Source organism: Motacilla alba, chromosome 4A (genome assembly GCF_015832195.1).
Source record: "Motacilla alba alba isolate MOTALB_02 chromosome 4A, Motacilla_alba_V1.0_pri, whole genome shotgun sequence".
NCBI lineage: Eukaryota > Metazoa > Chordata > Aves > Passeriformes > Motacillidae > Motacilla > Motacilla alba.
Genome location: NC_052045.1, coordinates 8,024,123 through 8,044,781, shown reverse-complemented (window position 1 = coordinate 8,044,781; position 20,659 = coordinate 8,024,123). Strand labels below are relative to the sequence as shown.

The 20,659-nt window shown below is 38.3% G+C and overlaps 1 protein-coding gene across 10 annotated transcripts in view; it reads left to right on the top strand.

Moving 5' to 3' along the window:
- KLHL13 (kelch like family member 13) overlaps nt 1–20,659 on the top strand; it is an 80,268-nt gene that overhangs the window by 31,285 nt on the left and 28,324 nt on the right. Inside the window, exons 1-2 of one of the 10 annotated variants that reach the window (XM_038164584.1) lie at nt 7,813–11,023; nt 11,500–11,612. The exons of 7 other annotated variants lie outside the window; for them this stretch is intronic. In XM_038164584.1, the coding sequence (XP_038020512.1) occupies nt 11,515–11,612 (98 nt within the window). In that variant the 5' untranslated portion in view covers nt 7,813–11,023; nt 11,500–11,514. Of the gene's footprint in view, nt 1–7,805; nt 11,024–11,074; nt 11,613–20,659 lie in introns of those variants that run through there. 2 more of the 10 variants (XM_038164587.1, XM_038164585.1) reach the window with 2 other exon arrangements.

Genomic DNA, 20,659 nt, shown 5'->3' with positions numbered 1-20,659 from the left:
AATAAGGACCCCACATTTACCATGCTTTTTGGGACACTATATACTCTGAATGTATTTCTAGTCTTCTCTCTGCTTTCCATGCTGTCAAGTCGAATCTGAAAGTCGATTCTAGTACAGAAGTCATTCCACAAGTTTTCTCATCCTTTTCACTCTCTGCCTTTCCCAGTTCTTTGCTGCAGCTGCTAAGATGGGCCAAGGGGCAGAATAGCTGATGTCTCAGACCAGGTAATGTGTGGGAAGGCTGTTGTGTTTGTCAGTAGGTGTCACAGAATATCCTCAGTTGGAAGTGAGGATATTTGATGGTCCGTAAGATCATCAAATCTATCTCCTGGGTAGTATGGGCTTAGGAACTTCAAGGCTGGGTACAAACTAGTCCAATCCAGCTAATCCTAGCTATGATGTTGCACAGATCAACCAAAGCTTAAAAAAAGTAGTATTTTTCATTGTTTTCATACATAAAGTGAGTTTTCTGTTTGTACTGTTTTGGATTTTTTTCCCCATTTAAAGTGGGAATGTATTAGAAAATTTGTCTTGCTGTGTAGTTCTTGTGAATGCCAGAAGGTGGCACAACTGCTTTTCCTGAAAGCATTCTGATTGCAAGAAATGCACATCATGCTGCTGTGCTGCTTTTAAAGCTGTTGGTGAAATTTTGGTCTAAGGATAGCTAGATCAGCTTAGACCTTGGCATTTAAAAGGGTTATTTAAAGGTATACCCATCTGCCTTTTTTTTTTTTTAACTGTGAAACCGTTGTGTGCAGGTTTTTGTACGTAAAGTTTTTGAAGGTGGAGGTAGTTCACCTGAAAATGCAGGAGGGAAGAAAGGGTCATCCAGTATGTGTACAGTGAAATTCTTTCCTGAGCTGTTTTACAGAATCCCAGTTTCCCATGAAAACATTGTTTAAATAGCTTGCTTTATCAATTTGCGAAATGAGACCAATTCCTGTTTCTTTTAAACTCTTTAGCAAGTGCTATAAAAAATGAATTATTGGTATGGTAACATATAAATGATAGTTTTGTGTGGTAGCACCTCTAACCACAGGCAGATTTTTAGGTGTACCAACATTAGGTGTTAGAAGCAGTATGTGAAAAGAGTGTGCAAAAAAGACCAATGAACCTTTTAATGACAATCTATTTTCAGATAATATCTGTCTTGTTCTAACTGGAAGCTCAGTCTTTGTGCAGTGTTGCCCTCCATTTGTTGTCAAGCTGGTGTAAGGAGGTGTTAGATACCATCTCATTTGATGTTTTCCTAATTAGTCTGTCTCTGGAGCAGTCATCTCCACTATGGTGTTGATCAAAAAGTAATTAAAAAACACTTTAAATGGAGGTCTTGTTTCCATTCAGTGCAGAGAGAGTCACTCCTAGAGCGAGGGCACTGGGCAGGGTTTTGGTAGTGGGGTGTCAGTGCAGGGGTGCCCTGTGTCAGACACAGCTGGGGTGGATTTTACATTAGACCCCTTTTTCGTTAGAGTACTTAATTGTAACATGTAGGACAACCCTGAAACTTTTGAAGGAATGAGATGCATGGGATTTTTTTCACTTTCCTTCAGCTCCCTCTGGCAGACAAAGCCCTGAATTACAACAGCTTTACTTAGAACTATTTCAGAGAAGGGTTTGTCCCAGCTCAAAGTTATCACGGTTGCTTGGTGTTCTCTATGTATGCTTCAAAAAGATATCTTCAGCTGTGGAAAAGTACACTACTGCAGCTGCAGAAGGTGCTGAAATACAGATATTTCTTGGTTTAGCTGACTCTTGCACTGTGTCTTCGTGCATCACAGCTGTGCAATGCTATTTCCCCCCAAGGACCTCTACACCACTCACATCTATTGATTCTTTATTTTTTTTCTCTAATGTGATCTCTCCTGAGCCTGCTGTGATTCACTAGAGCAGCACAGATGAGAAGGATGTGACTGATTTGCATAGGAGCCTGGAGTTATTTGCAGAATTTAGACCCTTTTTTTCCTGACCAGATGATGTGGGTGGAATGAAGTGGTGCAGCTGTGCTGGTGGTGGCTTTCACTGGGCTGAGCTTCCCACCTACCTCTCTGCAGCCTTCTCCTCCTCTGAGCTTCACTGATTTATTTTCTGTTCTGTGTTTCTGAAGGAGGCTTTGCCAGGTGAAGGGATGTGGCCACGTCTCAACAAAGATGTAGGAAACTGTCAGGAGTGTGTGGAGTGCTGGTAAAATGACCTGTAGAAGCTGCTACATGGACATTGGTGAAAGAACTGAACTGCACTTTTGAATAGGAGTCAGATGTCTGAAGATTTATGAAAGAAAGGTTTATAATCATAAGACTTTAAAGTATTTAATTTAAATAGTTCCTAGTTTTTAAAAATGCAATTGCCATTCTTCTATGGGCCTTTCTAAAATCAACTTGTACTTTCTTGCTATGTACATTTATTTTATGCAAAGCAGCGTGTTCTCATTTGATCCTAAATTATCCAGATTGCCACTAAATAGGGGTATTGCAATTGCAGAGTTCTTCCAGTCTGCTAAGTGAATATTTAAAAACTTTAAATCTGCTTTTGGAAATGAATTAATAACTTGTATGTTTGCCCACCATAATATATTTGAAATAACTAACTGGCATTTTCAAAACTTTGCCGAGGAAATGTGGAATTTTCCTTAAATTTATGTTCTCAGAGCTGCTAAAGATGAAAGCAGTTTGTAATTTTCTGTCTGTAATTTAATTATTACACGGGAGTTTTGACATTTAGTGATTTAGAAGTAGAACATAGTGGTGTATTTCAAAGAAATGAAATTAATTCATATGAAGAATTGTTTTTGTGATCATGTATTTTTGTCTTCTGGAAAAATCTAAATGTAAGCAAGGTATGCATTTTGAAAGTTGCAAGTGTTTTTTAAATGTTGATGACCACTAGGATGGGGCTAATTCTGTGTCATGAATACACTCATTGATTGTACAATGAAAATTTAGTACAAAACTCTCTTTTCCCCGCACTGCCTGTTAGCTGTTCTGCTTTTGGTACTAATGTCACCTGTTCTCATGGCATTTATTTGAAATGATCTGTGGTCCTGAAGCTCCTTTTCTGGTGTAAAGAAATTACACTATTTTTTTACTCACTGAATGTGAGAAATTAACACTAGCCATAAACAATTAACATTAGTGACAAATTTGAAATTGAACTTTTTGCTGCTTAAGACTTTCACTTGTCCCTGGATGGAGGCAAGCTGAACTTCTAAGATCAAACTGCTGTTTCCTAAAAATTTGTATCTAATATGCTTCAGCGTATCTGAAGGTGGGTAATTCAGTTGATTGCAGCTGGGTGTCCCTTTTGTGGCTCCTTGAAGGAATCCAGCCAGCTGCAGTGCAGTGGCCATGGCATCCTGGAAGATGCATGCCTGCAGTTTCTATGGCTCCCAGGCTGCACACAATGATTTCTGGCACCCTGGACATCAGCAACTTTCTTGAAACCTTTTCCATCTCATTCTCTGTCAGTCTTCCTGAGGGATTCTGGCCTTTGGATAGAGGTGTCAGGAGTGTCCACAGTGGCGACATCAGAGGTGACAATGCAGTAGGAATTCCTGTGTTCAGGAAAGGTTTGTATTTTTGGCTTTTAATGAAACTGATTCATTACGGAAGCACACAAGATCAGTAATCAAGGCTTTGTTCCTGCCTCCCCACGCCTGCTCTTCTTTTTTCATCAGGAACACTTTCTGTAGGTGTGCAGGACCACCAAAGCACACTCCAGTGGATAAAGATGGTAGGATTTAGAGAATGCAAGAAGACTAACAGATTCCACATAAATAATGCAAGAATGAAAGAAAAAGCCTACAATCTTCCACTTTATTTCCAAAAAATGTTACCCAACACATGACACCTGTCGTTTGCAGTTTGCTGTCTGTGGTGCAGGAAATACTGACGTTGTTCATGGCTGGTGCTCAGTCCTGGCTTCTGCTCCATTACTAAATTGTTTAATATATTTGCAGCATTTGAGTCTGATGTGTAAATGTGTTTAGGCATACTTTACTAAAATAAATTGAGCAGCCAGCAGACTATAACAGCTGTGGAGAAGTTGTTTAGAAATAAATTCTTTGTAGTTCACAGTTTGACCTAATAAAAATAACTGTTGCTTCAGACAATTATCTTCAGCAGGGTCAGTCTGGCTGCTGTGACTGTGCATTCAGTTTTCTGTGTTGATTTATTAAATATAATCACCTGGGGAAGATGAGCCAAGTTCTCTGAATAAATTGGTGCTAATTCAAAAGCATTTCTTCTTTGTGGTATGCTGTCAGTAGAGTACATGGACTTAGATCAAAAATTGGAAACCTTCATTAGCTCTCTTTGGTTTTACCTCCTACTAAGTGTTTCAAGACCTTATTTTACCTAATAAATTTTACATAACAGTAATTTACCCAAGCAAAGCTGATTTTTTAAAATATTATAACCTGTGTCTTGTAATTAAGTTAACAGTGCATCTTGACAAATCTTACCTCAATTGTAGAAAAATCTCTCTTCAAGAATACACAAGAACATGCAAGACATCCATAAGTGGCATAAAATAAACCCTACTTTCATGGTAAGAAACACACTCTTCAGAATATTTGAAATATTTCTGAAACTTTGTGTAGTTACCAAATAGACCTGAGACAGGCTTTAATATTTTAATAAATGAATGCTTCCAAATATTTAAAGTAGGAATACTGCAGAGACTGAATTTGTGCATTTGTCTTCATTTTCCTGCAAGTTTTTGGGAACCTAACTTAAGATTTGAGCAAAATTATTTTACTTATATAGTTTTAAAAATAGTTGATTGTGACCTTCTAGGACATGGCATGAGTTTTTTTTTAATGTTTGCTGTTGCTGAATAATTTCAGAAGTTTAAAACTTAAACTATAAGATTTTTTTTTTTAATTTTTGAATGATGCAAAGACCAGGGTTATGGGCATTTGAAGAATGTGTGAAATAGAGAAACTAATTTCTCAACATGATACCTTCTCAGCGTCTTTGGTTTGTTGAGGAACATATACTTACTTTGGTAGTCTCAAAATTATGTGAGAATTTGAATCCCTCCTATCTGAGGTGTGTGGGAGGGAAAGGGACGTGGCTCTGTCAGATGCAGGGTAATGTGTATTTGTCAAATATATATAGAAATAATGTATATCTATCTATAGTGTGTGTGTATGTATGTGTGTATATATATATGCACACACATGCTATATGCACAATCCCATACATATAGTATGCATATGTATATTTATGTATAATAATTTCCACTGAAATTATGCATTCTAAAATGTTACTGCAGCAATTTCCTCATTTATATAGGAAAAAATGCTGAGTGAGTGGATAGAAAACTGTAGCATTTCTTGTTAAACACATAAGACATGCCCTGACTGCTTAACTTAATATTTAAAGATTTGGGGATTTTTTTTCCTGTTTGAGAAAGGGCCCTGCATATTGCTATAGAGACAGGAACCTGCACTACTTACAGCATTTTGACAGCAGGAGGGGTTGGCTGCAAACCCAGTTTATCTCGCTTCTTTATGCTTTATGATTGTTCCTTGTTCCATGAGCAGTCATCCCAGTTTAAAAGAATTAAATTTACTTGATAGTAACTACTTTGTAAGCATCTCTGATCCATTTATGAGATGAGATGATGGATGGATCCATTTATTATCCATCACATGCACCTTGGTGTCTACAGTACAACTGCTTCTAAAAGCTGCTGTAACTTACATCTCATGTCTGAGGGCTTTTTTACCCCCAGTTATAAAAAAAAAATAAATTGAGACAGTATAGCAGGTAGCAAGTCAAAATACAGGTGTAATTGTCAGAACTGTCTTTAGCAGTTTTAAAGCTAACTTCTTAATGAAATTTAAAAAAATTAATTGAAGACTATTTCTTAGTAAGATTTTTGATATTTCTAGAAAAGTTGCCATTTCAGTAAAAGCATTGCCAGGTGCATATTGCCAATCTTCTTCTGTACTTCAGTATTTGGGGAATGTTCCAGTGCTGCTGTGAGAGGACTGCAGATGTGACTGCCGTGGTTTCCTTTGGCTTCCTCCTCAGGCAAAGATTTGTTTTCCCTTTATATGAATTTTGGTATGAATATTTTGACGATATATGGTCAAGGAAATTGTTTTAATTAACTGACTCATATATGGGGCAGTACTGTCAAGACCATCTTTTAATTATTCTCTTCCAGTAATTGGAACAGCTGCAGTTTAATAGACTGAAAAGCCAGAGGTAGAGGCATGAGAAGCACCCATGTGAAGTGGAAAGAGCTGAGTAAGGAGGCCAATTAAATTATCACACAGTCAGTTTTTTTTGGAAACCTGTAGAGAAATGTTACACATCCTTATTTGTTCCTCTTCAGTTTCTAGATTGTGCCTTTGCAGCCATATTTAAATTGCTGAAATGATTTGGATATTGAAATGATTACTGCATTTGAGCTCCATGCCTTTGGGAATATATTGCTGGATTTTGGGGGTTCTGCTTTGTTGTCTTCTGTATCAAAATGCTCTTGTGTGGTGTAGGATGCATCAGCTCAGCAGGCTGGTGGTCTGAAGATATAGAAAAGATGAGAGCAATTCCTCCCTATGTGAAACTGATTTTCTGCCTTCAGTTTGGAGTGAGCTCTGCTACTGCTAATATCATAAACCAGGGATTTTATCATATAACAAATGCACATTTTAAAATGGAAACATGCTTTTGTATCAATGAATTTTTAGAACACAGGTGTGGAGGAAAAGAATCTCAGAAGTTTGAGTACATTTACTGGTCTAACCACTACCATTTAAAGGTATTTTTCTTGTTGTGAGTCTGGCATCTTCTCTTATATAACCACTATATCCATAGGAAATAGTTTGTGACACAAATATTAAGACCTTTCTGTTGTCTACGTTTCTAGATGAAAATGGGAGATGTACATCATACTGTCACTGTAGCTTTGGCTGTTTTTCTTTCTGGAAAGCTTAAGAAACCTGAGGTTCTGGAAGTGAGAAGACTTTTCAGGTCATGCTAGGAAGGGTTTGGAAGACTGGAGAAAGTTGTGATGTAGCATAACCCTACTTCTCACCTAGTGCTTTCAGTTCCTCTGACACCTAAGATGAATAAAAGGAGAGAGGTAAGTAGACTGTTAAAGTGGAACAGCAATTTTTTAACCACAGCAAATCACTTGACTAAGTATTTTTTTCAGTTTTGGTTTTAACAGTTTAAGGAATGAGGAAAAAAGGTTAAACTCATTGTCTGTGCAAACTGATGAAAATCCAGCAACATCTCTAGAAGTTGACTTTTATTATGCTTGGTTTTCGTACAAAAATTCAGGTGGCATTCGAAGGCTAAGAATAAATACTTTCAGACTAGAACAGTTTTTTATTGCCTGGGCTCTGGTACAGCTTTCTGCCTGTGCCTTTTTCTTCTTTTTGAACAACTGTGAAGGGAAGTCTTATGGGAAATGCAGAGATGGTTTAAAAGTTTTGTTGGATGCACAGATGCCCCAGAACTGTGAACACAGTGGGCTGTAAGAGGACAATGTGTTGACAGTTGCTGTGTGTGACACAACGTGGCAGCAGCTTAGCATTCAAAGGAAGGAAGAGGATATCCCCAGAAAAGGAAGAGAGTCTCAAGGGATGTGGTTTTAGCTCTGTTCCTGCTCTGAAAATCAGGGAGAGCTTTCAGAAGAAAAGATGCTGCGATCAGTGCCCTGGCAAGGGAACTCTGTGTGTGATTTGGTCATGTGCTTGCTGAGTGTGATGCTGTGTGCCTGCTCTTCTCATTTGGGGCCAAATTTTGCTTGTTGGTCAATAGTGAAGCAGGATGTAGGTGCAGGGATGGGGGGAGAGGGTTAGGAAATGCTTTCCTCTCTAGTCGCAAGCACTTTTCAGTATTCTCTCTGTGGGATCAGAGCTGCACTGCTGTTCAGCCCCAGCCAGTTGCTTCTGGCCTCTCTTAATGTCTCGGCTCTGTAAAGCAGCACCTTGGGATCTTGCCTTTGGTGGCATTATTTACTCTTGCTGCTCTTAGGCCACCTGTTCCTTTCCTTTGTGGCTGAGTTTTGTGCAGAAGTTCTGTCAGTTCCTTGTCTGTGCTCAGTGCAGCTTTGGAAACATGAACATGGAAATAGTTGCTTGAACCCCAAACACTTTCTCATCTTTTGTACACAGAATTAAGGATGTGTGGCAGACTGGATAATAAGTAGAATGTAACTTCAAGCAAGTTATAAATAGTAGATGCTTTTAATTTTGAATGTGAACTTGCTTGTGAGAAAATTACAGAAAAACCCCTCAAATGGTCCCAAAATTATGTTTAATCTGTGCAGTTATCATGGGATTTTCAGTTTTAAACTTAAAGCACATCTCCAATTTGTGTGCCAAGTTGGTATGTTTTCAGAGCACTTCACTGGGAAAATATTTTCTCTGCAAGGGGAGTATTCTGCACAGAGGTGTAATGCTGCTTTTGGCCCTCAGAATCCTTCAGTTGAGGATGAGTGACAAAGCTATGTAATATGAGAAAAATGTGTATTCAGTGGTGCAATGCACTCCAGGAGATCAGATTACTTTTCCCATATATTTAAATATGCCACTAAAATCTTATTTTGATGTCTTAATTAAAATATCAGAATTATATACTGAGATGTTCTGTTGTCTTAGGAATAGTTGATGCAAAACATAAAATACATAATAATAGTATTTTCCTTGTGAATATGCAACCAATCTGTGACTGTCAGGTAGAAAATGGGATTTTTTTTTTTTTTTTTTCTCCTTATGTGTGGATAGGTGATTCATTTCTCACATGGTTGTTCTTTAGCAAGTGACAAGCATTTCCCTATTTTTAGAGTACCTGGCAGTGCTACTTCCTTCAATTCTGGATTTTGTACATGGGCTGTTTGGTGGAGTAGTTTGTGCTGGACTTTGGGAGAGGATTTGGTTGGCAGTGCTTGGAATTCTTGTACTTTAAAAAATTGTTTATTGTTATTTCTGCTAAGGTTTTATTTATGTTGTTTGTAGAGTAAGTGGAAAATAAGTAGGACCAGGAGCACACAAAGGAGAGCAGGTATTTGAGGACTCATGATGCCCTCTAGGATGAATGATCTTGTTGGGGTCAAAAGTGAGAAATAACTCTAATTTCTGTGCCTGTGTGGATTGACTTCAATGTCAGTCAATGCTTTGGAATGACTTTATGGCTTGAGTTGGATTTAATTTTACTGATCAAAAGAGTATTTCAGGAGATACTTCTGAAAAAGAGGTCCATTGATTGTCTTTAACCTCATTCTTTTTTTTTAAATTAGTCATGCTGCTCTTAATAAATAAAACATGTGATGATCTCCTTGAGGGTGGTAGAGCAGTGAGACAGAGGCTTTACAAGCAGTTACCAGTTGGTTGCACTGGCTGCACTTGGTGTGAGGAATAACTGTGTTTGCTTTTTGTATTTTAAGACACTTTCTGTATAATGGTGAATGTAAAAGCAAAGCTGAGTGTGTGAATGCAAATTAATGATTTTTTTTTTTACTTTGTGATTATAATAGCTGCTGTCTAACATCTTTCAACCTGACTTTAGATCTTCAGTGCAGAGCTGGCATGATGTAATAATCTGGTGTTGAGTGTGTGTTAGAGACTGGACACAGTATTGACCAAGTGTGTAGCCAAGCCTGCCTGTTGGCATGTAAATACTTGAATTCTTTTGCTAGAAGTATGACTGTGCTAAAATGCTTAGATGCTTTTGCAGGACTACTGTTTCTTAATAGTCACAGCATATAAACACTGTTGTCATACACAGTGGTGTCTGTTCAGCATCCCAGTTCCTGTGAAATTTGCTGCTTGGGTTACAAATGCTGCACATTTGTAATTTAGAACTTCAGAGAAGTGGGAGAGAGGCCCTCAATTGTTTGTCCAAGGGGTGCACCTGGTTTTGAGTGAGGTTGTCCTGTGTTATTTTAATTCCTTGCCTTTGGATTTCGTAACATCTTGCCCAAAACTATTTTCAATAATGGTGATCAGGAGCAGCAATTATTCCCTGGTGATTTCATCCCAAAATTGAATTTACATTGTAAAAACATTTTGTAACAGTGAAACTTAAAATGTTTCACTGTTACAGAACCCTATCAGGGTGTTGTTAAATGTCACTAGAATGAATAAATTTATAGGCATTTATAGAAATAGCTCCTGGTTCAATTCTTTATTGCTAAGTAGCGTGACAGGGTGTTGGCTTTTTAATGAGAGGATTAAGCTGTCCTGATGAATAGAAAAATTGTCATGCTGTACAGAGACTATTCTGAAATCTGCAGACTAAATATCTTAGTGTTGATTTGGTCTGCTGTGGTGATACATTAGAGGTGATGCATTTTTTTTCCTGTAAGGTAATCAGTACAGCGGAATCTCTGCCTTCTTTTCCCTAGAAACATGCTCTGCTTCTGCATAAGATGCTATTAAATTCCCCATTCCCTTTTTAATAGCTTGCCTTCCCTGCTCCCTGCTGTCGTCAGCCCCGGGAGGTCACCAAGCAGAGCCCTGAGCTGCGGAGCGGTCCCTGATGGGGACCTGCGTGGCCCCATCTGCTTCGTCAGCTCTGGAGGCAATTTGGGAGCTGCTGGGGGGCGTTGAGAATTAGATTGTTGATAGCGTTCCTACAAAGACTGCTATTAACAGCCTGCTAGTCTCTGCTTCTCTACTGCAGAAGACAGAGTGATATTTGTGTTCCCATATCATGTTGTAAAATGCATGAGATTTTGCTCTTCCTCCTTGGAAATGAGAATAGGAAAATGAGAGCATCCTGAACCAGAAGCTATTAGAAGAGCATGCAGAAACCTGCAGCGATTTCTGCTTTATTTTGCCTTCCTAGCTATGGATTAGAAGGACTGATTTTTGCAATGGGCTTTTTCCATAATGGCATTCTTGTATTGTTTGGTCAGAGCTTGCACAGGAGGAAAACAGGCTGCTGAATTTAGTCACTGATCTCTATTAGCCGTGGCCTAAGGCTATGCTGAGATTTATATCCCATTTGTATTGTTGCAGCTCAAAAGAAGAATGTTCAGAGGATGACAAGTGTATTCTGAGTAGGTATGTTGTTTCATTTTCATATGAAACCCATTTTTTTTTTCTGCTTCCATTGGTCAGAAATGAGGTTAATAGGAAGAGAATATAGTACAGTGCTGCAGTGTCCCTGTTAAGGTAGAACAATAGCATCAGAAACAGTACTTTAAAAATTAGCTGCTTTTATTAAATAAAGCTGCATTATGCTGGTGTGCAGAGTGCAGTCTTTTTTTTTCTTAACATATACTGCAGTCAGTGCTTCCCTAACGAGGTGGCACTATTGTTGAGTTAGAAGGATAGAATCATCATATTGCTTTAGGGGACAGCAGGATTTAAAAGGAGATGCCTTACAGCCCTGTTTTACAGATTGGAAGCATCGGTTTAAGGGCATTGGCAGAATCATTTCCTTGTTCTTAGCAGCAGCCACTGCTGTGTCAGTAGTGTGTGGAATGGAAGTCCTAGTTGGTAGTCTGTTATGGAAACGCTGTTTACTGTTATTGTAGTACCGTGGTGACAACATGCCATTGAAATGGAAAACGAGCTCTCCTGCTATCTGGAAATTCCCAGTTCCTGTGCTTAAAACATCCAGGTCATCGCCACTTTCTCCAGCATACATGTAAGTGAGAGAAATGAGGATAATAAGGTGGGAATTCTTTTTGTGAGACTACCCTGTGGCAAAATATCCTGATACATATTAAATGACATTGGCACTCAGAATTTTATCTTGTTTGCTATTTAGACCCCCCCTCCCGATTTTATCCTGGATGTTTCCTGATGGATGTCGTGTCAAGTCTTCCCCTTTTTGTTGAAACGTAGAGAAATTGTGCAGATTAAGCCCTTTTTGTAATGATACTGTGTATGTTCATTTGAAAAGTTTGTGGTGGTGTTAATTTGTAGAGCTGATCTTGAAGTGACAAGTTAAGCTTTGAGGCTGGCAGGCTTTCTATATAGTTTATATGTGAACGTTTCCTTCTCCTGACTATTTCATTTGGAAATTGAGCTTGAAATCAATTGCTGTATTGTATTGCACTTTTGTTCCTGTGAGTTCTTATAGAGGTGAAATCATCCTGCTTTGGTCTTGTTTTATTCTTTAAAGCCTTAGCCTTAATACAAATTGAATGTCTTCATAAAAAGTTATAATAAAAGCTTATAAATTTGAATCATTCATACCTGAATACTTGTGTAGTTATACAGGTTGTCAGTGTAAAGTAGCTTCACAATGTGCCTTTGTCTTGCCAAATCCTGATGCAGCTTTTGTTCACCTTTTGTTGCTGTGAGTTCTGTGTTAGCATATACAGGTGGCTTTTTTTCCCTTCTCTGAAATAAAACTACTAAGCTCAGGGTACCGAATTCCTTCTGCCTTTATTTAAGGAAGCAGCTCTTCCAAAAAGAGGAAGAGTTGCTTTAAAATGCACAGGTAGCAGTGTAGGTGACTTTTCTATCTGGAAATTGCTGTAAAGGCTACTACTTTCCGATAGAATTCCAGCCTGATAACTACAATATTAGTACTTGTAAGCTTGTATTGTCTGCTTACAGATAGGCTTTTGCTTCAGCTACAGTAGGTACATGCTGTAAGAGAGAGGTGCACAGGTCCTCTAAATGTCTTTTTTTAATTGTTGCTGAGCGTGGCATTGTTTCGGTGGGGCTGAAAGGATCCAGCGCCATGTGCATGGTCACTATTGTTCTCGGGCAGAAAGGCTGGGGAGCAAACCTGCCTGTACAAAACCTCTGCTGGAGCTTTAAGATTAATTCATCTTATGACAAGGTGTGGATGTGCTTCAGTCTTTTTATGGGAAGCATCAAATATACTTAAGGCTGCCAAAAGGGAAGCTATTTCCTATAAATTTCTACTTATTTTGAGTTATTAAAAATATGACTTAAATATAAGGAAAGTATCGTGATGATAAGAGTTGTGAGACATTTGAACCTATTTCAGGGAAAGAGTGTTATTAGTGTTTTATCTTCTGCTGTTGTTTTTAAACTGTATTAGTCTTAAATGCAAGAAAAATCAGAACTAGCCCAGTCTGATGTCTCTGCTGCTGAAAGGGAGCATTTCTTTTGTGCGTCGCCTTTAAAGTGCTAATCTTAGCCCTGAGAATGCTCCAGCCTTTGTGATGGGGATCGTGTGGCTGATTATCTCAGTGTGTTCAAAGTATGAGCAGGTTTAGTGATCATATTTAAACTATATGATGCTGAGCTTATCTGGAGCATGAGAAATATGTGATGAGCAGCCTTAATCATCTCTTGATAATGAGTCAATGTATCTCCATGTTTATGGAGACATTTCTTTATTGGCACACAGACCTGGCATTAGGAGGACTTGTATATCTAACACTAAAATTAATAATATATTTTATTATAAAGAATGAGAAACATTACAAAATGGCACCTATTTGATTAGGCAATATAAATCAACTAATTAAAAAATCTCTTGTAATTCAGGTTGACTGGTAAAATAGGTGATTGGATTAATTACCTTCATTGTAGAGATAACAGTAAATTTGATACTGTTTTCTATAATCTGATGTTTTTTATATTTATAACTTTTCTGTTGTAAGTAGTACTCTGCACACTGGCAAAGAGCTTCTGTTTTGAGTAAAGGGTTGAGGAATAAGTGGTGTGTGAAATAAAACACATATGATGTAAAATAAATGGTCATGAAACTCTAGAATTCACAGATGAGCACTTTGTTACTAAATATTTTGGATGTAGGGTATACAATGGTATGATTGAGCTTTTAATCCCTTTGATACTTGACATCTCACTCTTATAGAATAGGAGGTTTTGTGTAGTTTGGAATGCAAAGTAGGAAGGTCTTCAAAGCATTTTTGTTTTTGTTTTTTTTTCCTTGTATTTAAAATGAACTTCCCAGTTTTTCAGGTTCCTCTTATAAAGTTGACCTTAGCTTTAAAAGCTTCATCCTGCTTATAATTTACAAGCAACATGTCTAGAGATTAGACTGATGATCAGGATGCATAGACTTTATTAGAGTTGTCTTGGTCTGTGTACCCGATAGCTGAACTCTGCCTTGGTTTCCTTGTCTCAAAAGCTGAGACTGCTGGTTGTGAGCAGGTTTGGCTTCTCGGATGAAGCACCTGTGTGCAAAGTGCCACTGCAGGATGATGGCTGTCCTGCAGCTGTGCAGGCTTAGCTCAGTGTCTGCTTGGGAAGTTTGTGGGAGTTGCTGGTTGTAGGAAGATGAGTGTGAGGAGCTCATCTCAGAGTTCTGTGCCGTGGGGAACTTGTGGCTGTACCTGAAATGGAGGACCTGCAGAAGCTGAGGTGTGATGAGTTTGTAGGTGAGGATGTGGTTCTGTCACTGGGAAGTCTGCTTGGTTTGCAGGATCTGGTGCCCCTTTCCTGGCAATGGGAAGGAGCAGCAGGGACTTGCTGCCTCTTGGGTGGTGGATTTCTATACCACCAGTTATTTATTAGGGATATTTTCAGGACATCCTGACTGCAAAGAGGTAACTCTTCACATAATACAGAGAGCAAAGGGATGAGGAAGGCACACATTCCCTGACTGCTGCTGATCCAAAGCATCTTGAACTTTTCCTTGGCTGGAGAGATCCAGGGGCATTGCTTAGGGAAAATTAGGCACTATTAGACTTGGAAGACTGGCACGTGCCAATACATGTAGGTGTAGTGCAGCTGGCTGAGTGCACGAGTTGGGAATGCAGCTGTGGGTACATGCACATGCCTTTGTCAGGCTGCATTTTCTTTTGTGGCACTTATTTTGCTGGGGTTTAGAATATAGATGCTGTTTGTCAAACATTGTGAAAGCTGTTGCAGCAAGTTTATGCACCACTAGTCAAATCATATTCATATTTGTGGTTGTGTTGACTATGTGGAGAGAGACCTACGTGACTTCATCTATTAGGTGGGGACAGTTTCAGCAAGTGAGTAAGAGGAAAGGAGAAAGTGAATAGCACAGACAGTGAATAACATTTGAAAAAGTGATGTCCCATGGCATCATGGCTGTTATTTAACATGACTGCCAAATGTTTAAAAACAAAAAAGCAACAGTGACTGACATAAGCAGAGGTTAAGAATTAAAGCACTACTACAGTGAGGGTGAGGGACAGTCCTGAATTAATATCTTTGAGGCATACAGGAAAATGGGTCCCAGTTATTGTTCATGGTGCACGACATCTCATGCATTAAGAACTAAAAGAATTCTTTCTTATTCACACCAGTAATATATATTTTTTTTAATTGTGCACATCTTCCATTAATAAAATGGAAGAGATGTTTTTGGAAACTCAGGAGATAAAAGTGCTATGATGAACATCTACAAAGAATGCAATAATAGGAAAATACTATTTGCAAAAACACTTTACAGAGGATTGTTCTGTTAAGGTTATGTCATGCAAGAATATTCTTAGCTGGTTTTTAGAAAGTTAAATGTTCAATTAGGCGGTTTTAGTCACCTGCATGCCAATTTTACAGATAAGTAAAATAAAAGAATTCTTATTTCAGAATAATCCACTTGTAATCTTAGTGCCTTCTATCCTTTCACATGGAATAGTATTAAATGGAAACTATCCTTTCCATATGTTTTCATAAATAACTGACTAATGTTAGGAGAAATAAACAGATGTGGTATTCCTAATGTATTGTTATCAAAGGGTTTACCATATAGTCTGTCCTGAGTCATGTGGTTATGAAATTTGTCTGACAGGAAATGCTTTGCTCTAATGGAAATCAGTTACTTCGCAGAAAGGTATAATAAATTCTTAATACTCTGGAGTAAGCAGCATTAGTTTTAGCTGCTTATATTGGTTATACAGGTTAATGCTTTTGTGTCTTCTTCCAGCTATCTGCTTTGCTCTACAATGAGCTCTTTGAATTTATCCTGTACAGTGATGTATACTTAAATGGGAAAAGGTGTGTGTGTGTAATTCATCAGACCACCTGTATTAGTTCTCTTTGGTGAGACCACCCTATGTGTGTCTGCTGCCTTCAATGGTCATTTTTAGGAAATGAACCCTTTTGCTGGGCTCCTGAGCATTTGACAGACCACACGATATTCACATGCTCCTGTCTTTGGCAGCATTTCCATTCTATGACATTGCTTCCTAGATATTTCAAACTTCAATATGCTGGAAGTCAATATGCAGCTCACCTCAAATATGTTTTAAACTGATCTGACAGTACATGCAAAAAGATGAATTGGATGAGTGGGGAGTAGAAGGGGCTGGTATCATACTAGAAGGAGACTACTTTTAATCCCATAAATTTTGTGTATTGAGTTCTCCTTTGTGCCTGTTGGTATTTCTTCTGCTCTTTATATAATAGGTATTTCAATAGATTATTCTAAGTTTGAAATGTGAAATTTCATTGCTGTAATAAACTGATAAAAATGAGAAAAAACCTCCAACTTGTTTGTCATGAAGTCTCCTGGGGCTGCTGTTTTTTCTGGGGAGACTTTATAGGGGATGATGTGGTTACAGGTCCCCAAAATTACACACTTCTCCTTGTACAGCAGGGTGTTGCAATATTGACATTGTGTTGTGACATGGTAAAGCATCTTTATTGAATTATCTAGAATACGTTACTTAGCCTGTTCTGCCAGCATGTCAGTTCTGCCAGTTTGCTATTTTTGCCATTATTTCTTTGTTAAGGTGAAAAAATCTTGTTCTCCAGTCACATTTTACTTGTGACTTTTCTAGTGTTAGGTGGTATTTTCTGTTGACATTTGGATGGGGCTGCCTATGGATTTTCAAAAAGTGCTTGGTGAATATTTGGGTTTTAAAACTGTAGTTGCTTGTTCTAAATGGTAATAATGGGAATTGTAGTGTAATAACGTGTAGCTATCACACTAAAGTGGAAGTGTGCATCTGTGTTACTGCTGTCCAGCAGTGACAAAGATTGTATCAATGTCTAAATTGCAATTGTGGTTTTTCACGGGATGAACAAGTCACATGCCCCTCTTATCTGGCTTGCATAGATCTAAATGCTTTATCACATAGGGGGAAAATTTTTTACAACTGAAAGTAATTATTGCCCCTCTATATCCTCTCTGGCAGACTGCAATAAAGGAATGCTAAAACATCTGTGAGAAGTGACAGAGCAAGAGGAATGGTAGATAAGCACCCAAACCCTAAAGTCAGAATCTTACTGACTTTTAAGGTATTAGAATTATTCTGATCAATATATAGGGAAAAAAACCTCTAAAACTCTTGAGAGGAGTAGTTCCTAATAGGGTTACAGGAATACAGTGGGATGTGTGTTCTATGGCCAAGTATTGAATGTGCAGGTGCCTCCTTAGACTTAAATTTGTCTCTAAGGAGCCATTCTGTTAACTCACTAATTTCTGTGTGTGGAAACTAAGGACACCCGAGGTACAGCTGTAATCTTCTGGTGCGTGCAGAATGGTTTTTGTGTTTTGTAATACACAGGAAGTATTAAGCTGCCTAGTCAAAGTTCTTATTTAACTCTTGAGTACTTAAGACCAAATATAAAGAGCAGAAAATATGTGCAGTGTTAGTCCAGTCTGAACTGTGAGACCTCTGACTCTTCTATTTTACCCTTTTCAACATTAAGGGAATAAAGTAGTTCTCCTTATGTAGAAAAGCCACCAAATGTGTATTTCCTTGCTTTTTCTGTTTCTGATAGCAGGAATCAACAGATAAACTCCAACTTTGGCAAAAAGTCATTAGTGAACTGTTTCTAATTTAGCATCGTTAGACAATGTGAGTCCGCAGATTTAAGCTACGAATGGCTCAATGAATGCAAACCCTTTGTCAAACAGATAAATGTGGATGTGATGCTAAGGCTCCCAGAGAGATTAAATGCTGTTAGGAACAAAAGCTTTATAGCAGCGACTGAGCCAAATATTGCTTTGTTTCTGTGGAAAACAAATTTGAATTAACCAGCGGGCTGTAATTATGCTGCAAACAGCTTGAGACCTGTGATTGTTTAGTTGTTTAAGAAGGAGTTTTGAAGAGAATATTTTCTGTGTGCATGTTCTTGGGAAGTCATACCTAAATGGTTGATGTTGCTCAGTCATCTGCTGACTTTGTGGCAACTGATCTTCTGCTGGCTTTGGTCACAGTGTGGCTTTACTAGAAAGTGATACAAAAAGGTTTGAGTGATGTTGGGAGTATCTTTGTTTCTGTGTTCTTCTACTTGCCATTGAGATCCACCAGTGCTGGGAACAGTGAGAATGCCTTCAATCACCTGAGTGTTTGTAGTAGCTCTCATCATTTCTGTTGATGTGGGCTTGTGTGCTTGGACACAATATGGTGATTCTATGTTGAAGTCCAAAGAGACTTGACTGTGCTAAAAAAAAAAAAAAAGAAAAGAGAGAAAAAAAGAAAGGAAAGGTTAAGGCTTGACATTTAAGTACTAGTCCCCAAAATTTTGCTTCTAGAAGTAGCTGCACCTGGAGCCTGACTGTGGTTAAACACGTCATTGTCCCTGTCCTTCCAGTGAGGTTGTGGTTGTTGTTCCCCTTGTAGCCTTGCTGCCTCTGCTGAGGGTGCTGGCAGAGCTGCTCAGGCTCCGCTGCTTCTGTACTGACTTTGCCTTCACCTTCTTCAGCTGGTCACTGCAATGAGCATCTTGTGCTGGAAGTGTGTCAGAACAGCAGGTAAAGCTGGTGCCCTGCCTGCCTCTGCCCATCACTGTGTGCCCACAAATGACCTTCGTCCTTCTCTGCTGGTTTGGGGGGGTTGCAAGTCCTGTACCCTCATCTCCTGCTTCCCTTGGCCAGAGCTTTGTCAAAGTAAAAACCCACTTCTCACTGCTTTGGTCTATTGTATAGAGCCTGTTTTTATGTTCTCTTTTGTAGAACACCCTCACTTTAGAGGAAAGGTGGAAAATGGGACATCTATTGGCTTTTTAATTTAAGAAACACTAAGTTTTACTTTGTACCTTTCTCCTGGAGTTGAGATTTAAAAGAGCTCAGTATGAAGTTACTAAGCAAATATTTTTAAATGTTCAGCTGTTACTGCTGCGTGTCTAATGTATGAAAAAGATCAGGTGTTAAAAGTGAAATATTAAAATATAAACATCAGAGCATTGTCCAAAGTGAGCACTAGCTGCCATTAACTGTTTTAGGAGTTTGCATTCACAGTAGTTATAGTGCAATAATAATTCACTTGAGGCAGAAGGTCTGTAAACTTCTGGTTGTGGTGGCCCCTTTCTAGTGAACAGAATTAAATAGCATTTTAAAGAAAGTCAGTAGCCTGACAAATACAAGATGTTTTTAGTTTCAGCGGCAGCCTCAAGTTCATCTAATAAAAATTTGGTCTTTAAACTGTCCAGTAAAAACAGTAACATCTGAAGCCAGTAGTGTAGGACAACTGGTCATAGTGATAAAGGAAAAATAGGCATGATTCCCACTCCTAATGCACTGTGTGTCACAGAGGTGATCCATGCAAAGCGATTTAGGTCCTGCCTTCCAGTGTTGTTCTTGTGTTCAGGCTCCATTTGGCTCTTGAGCAGCAGCAGTGTCAGTTCTGTGTGCCCCAAAGCCAGAACTGAAGTTTGAACCTGCTCCTTGGTCTGTGCAGAGGAGTTAACTTGCTATGTCAACCCATTGGCACAAAAATGACCTTTTCCCTTCCTTTTCTCTCCTAGCTGGAGTCATGTATCTGTTTTAAAATGTGAACTTGCATTTCCTATAGAAACTTTTTTGTAATAAGAAATCATTAGCAGTTGATAAAAGCTGGTTAGTTTTACTGGGTTGCTGATACCATAAAGAATTAAATTAGAAATTCTTGATAAAAAGTGGTAATAAAAGGAAGAGATGTTATTTTAGGGGAGGACAAAGTATAAAAGTAACAACTTTGCCTGAATAAAGGATTTCTTGAAATTGTATGAGTAGAAGATATGGAATGGAAATGTGAAATACGATCCTTGCATAATTTTTTCATCCATGTTATATTAATATCCAAATTTCTTAAAAAATATGATGAGATTTTCTTTAATACAATGCTGCCCTATCAGTTCCGCTTATTGAGCTCCAAGGTGGCCAGGTCCTTTGTTGGGGAATTCCTAAATTCATTACTCAGGAAGTTGGAATATCTGTTCAAAATGAGAAGACAACAATATAGTCAATAAATTTTGGATTTTTTTGGAGACTAAGCTCACTTAAATACTCTTTGGCAGATTATGCATACAAAGTAAAAAATTCTTGTCTTTTTAATAGCAAAAGAAAGGTTTTTTTTCATTTTACTGGCCTTTTAATTAATAGGTTCATTAGCAAATTACATGCATAGGTGCATGTATAGGATAGCTCTGGGATGTGCCAGGGTTTTTTTTTTTGATATGTCATAAAATCATAAATATTTGGCCTGCAGTAAGAATAACCTAATACAAAATTGAAATCTCTGTCCTTGTTACCTGATAAATACCAGAGTCCTGGCACATGCCAGGGGTGATTGCACCAGAAGCCATTTTACCAGTGACCAGAACACTTATGGTCATGGTTCATTGAACAGTAATTTGACAGAGAAAATAAGGTTATAGTCCTTGCAAAAGTGAGCTATTGAGCTCCACCAAATTGAGAACTCACGCTCTGGCTGATCTGGCTTTGGCAAAGCTTTTACTGAGTTATGTAAAGACTGGGTTTTAAATAAATTGGAGAACATGCACTTTAAAATATCTGTAGCTGTAGGCTGATCTCCTTACTTTGTTTTCAAAGAGTTTCTACAA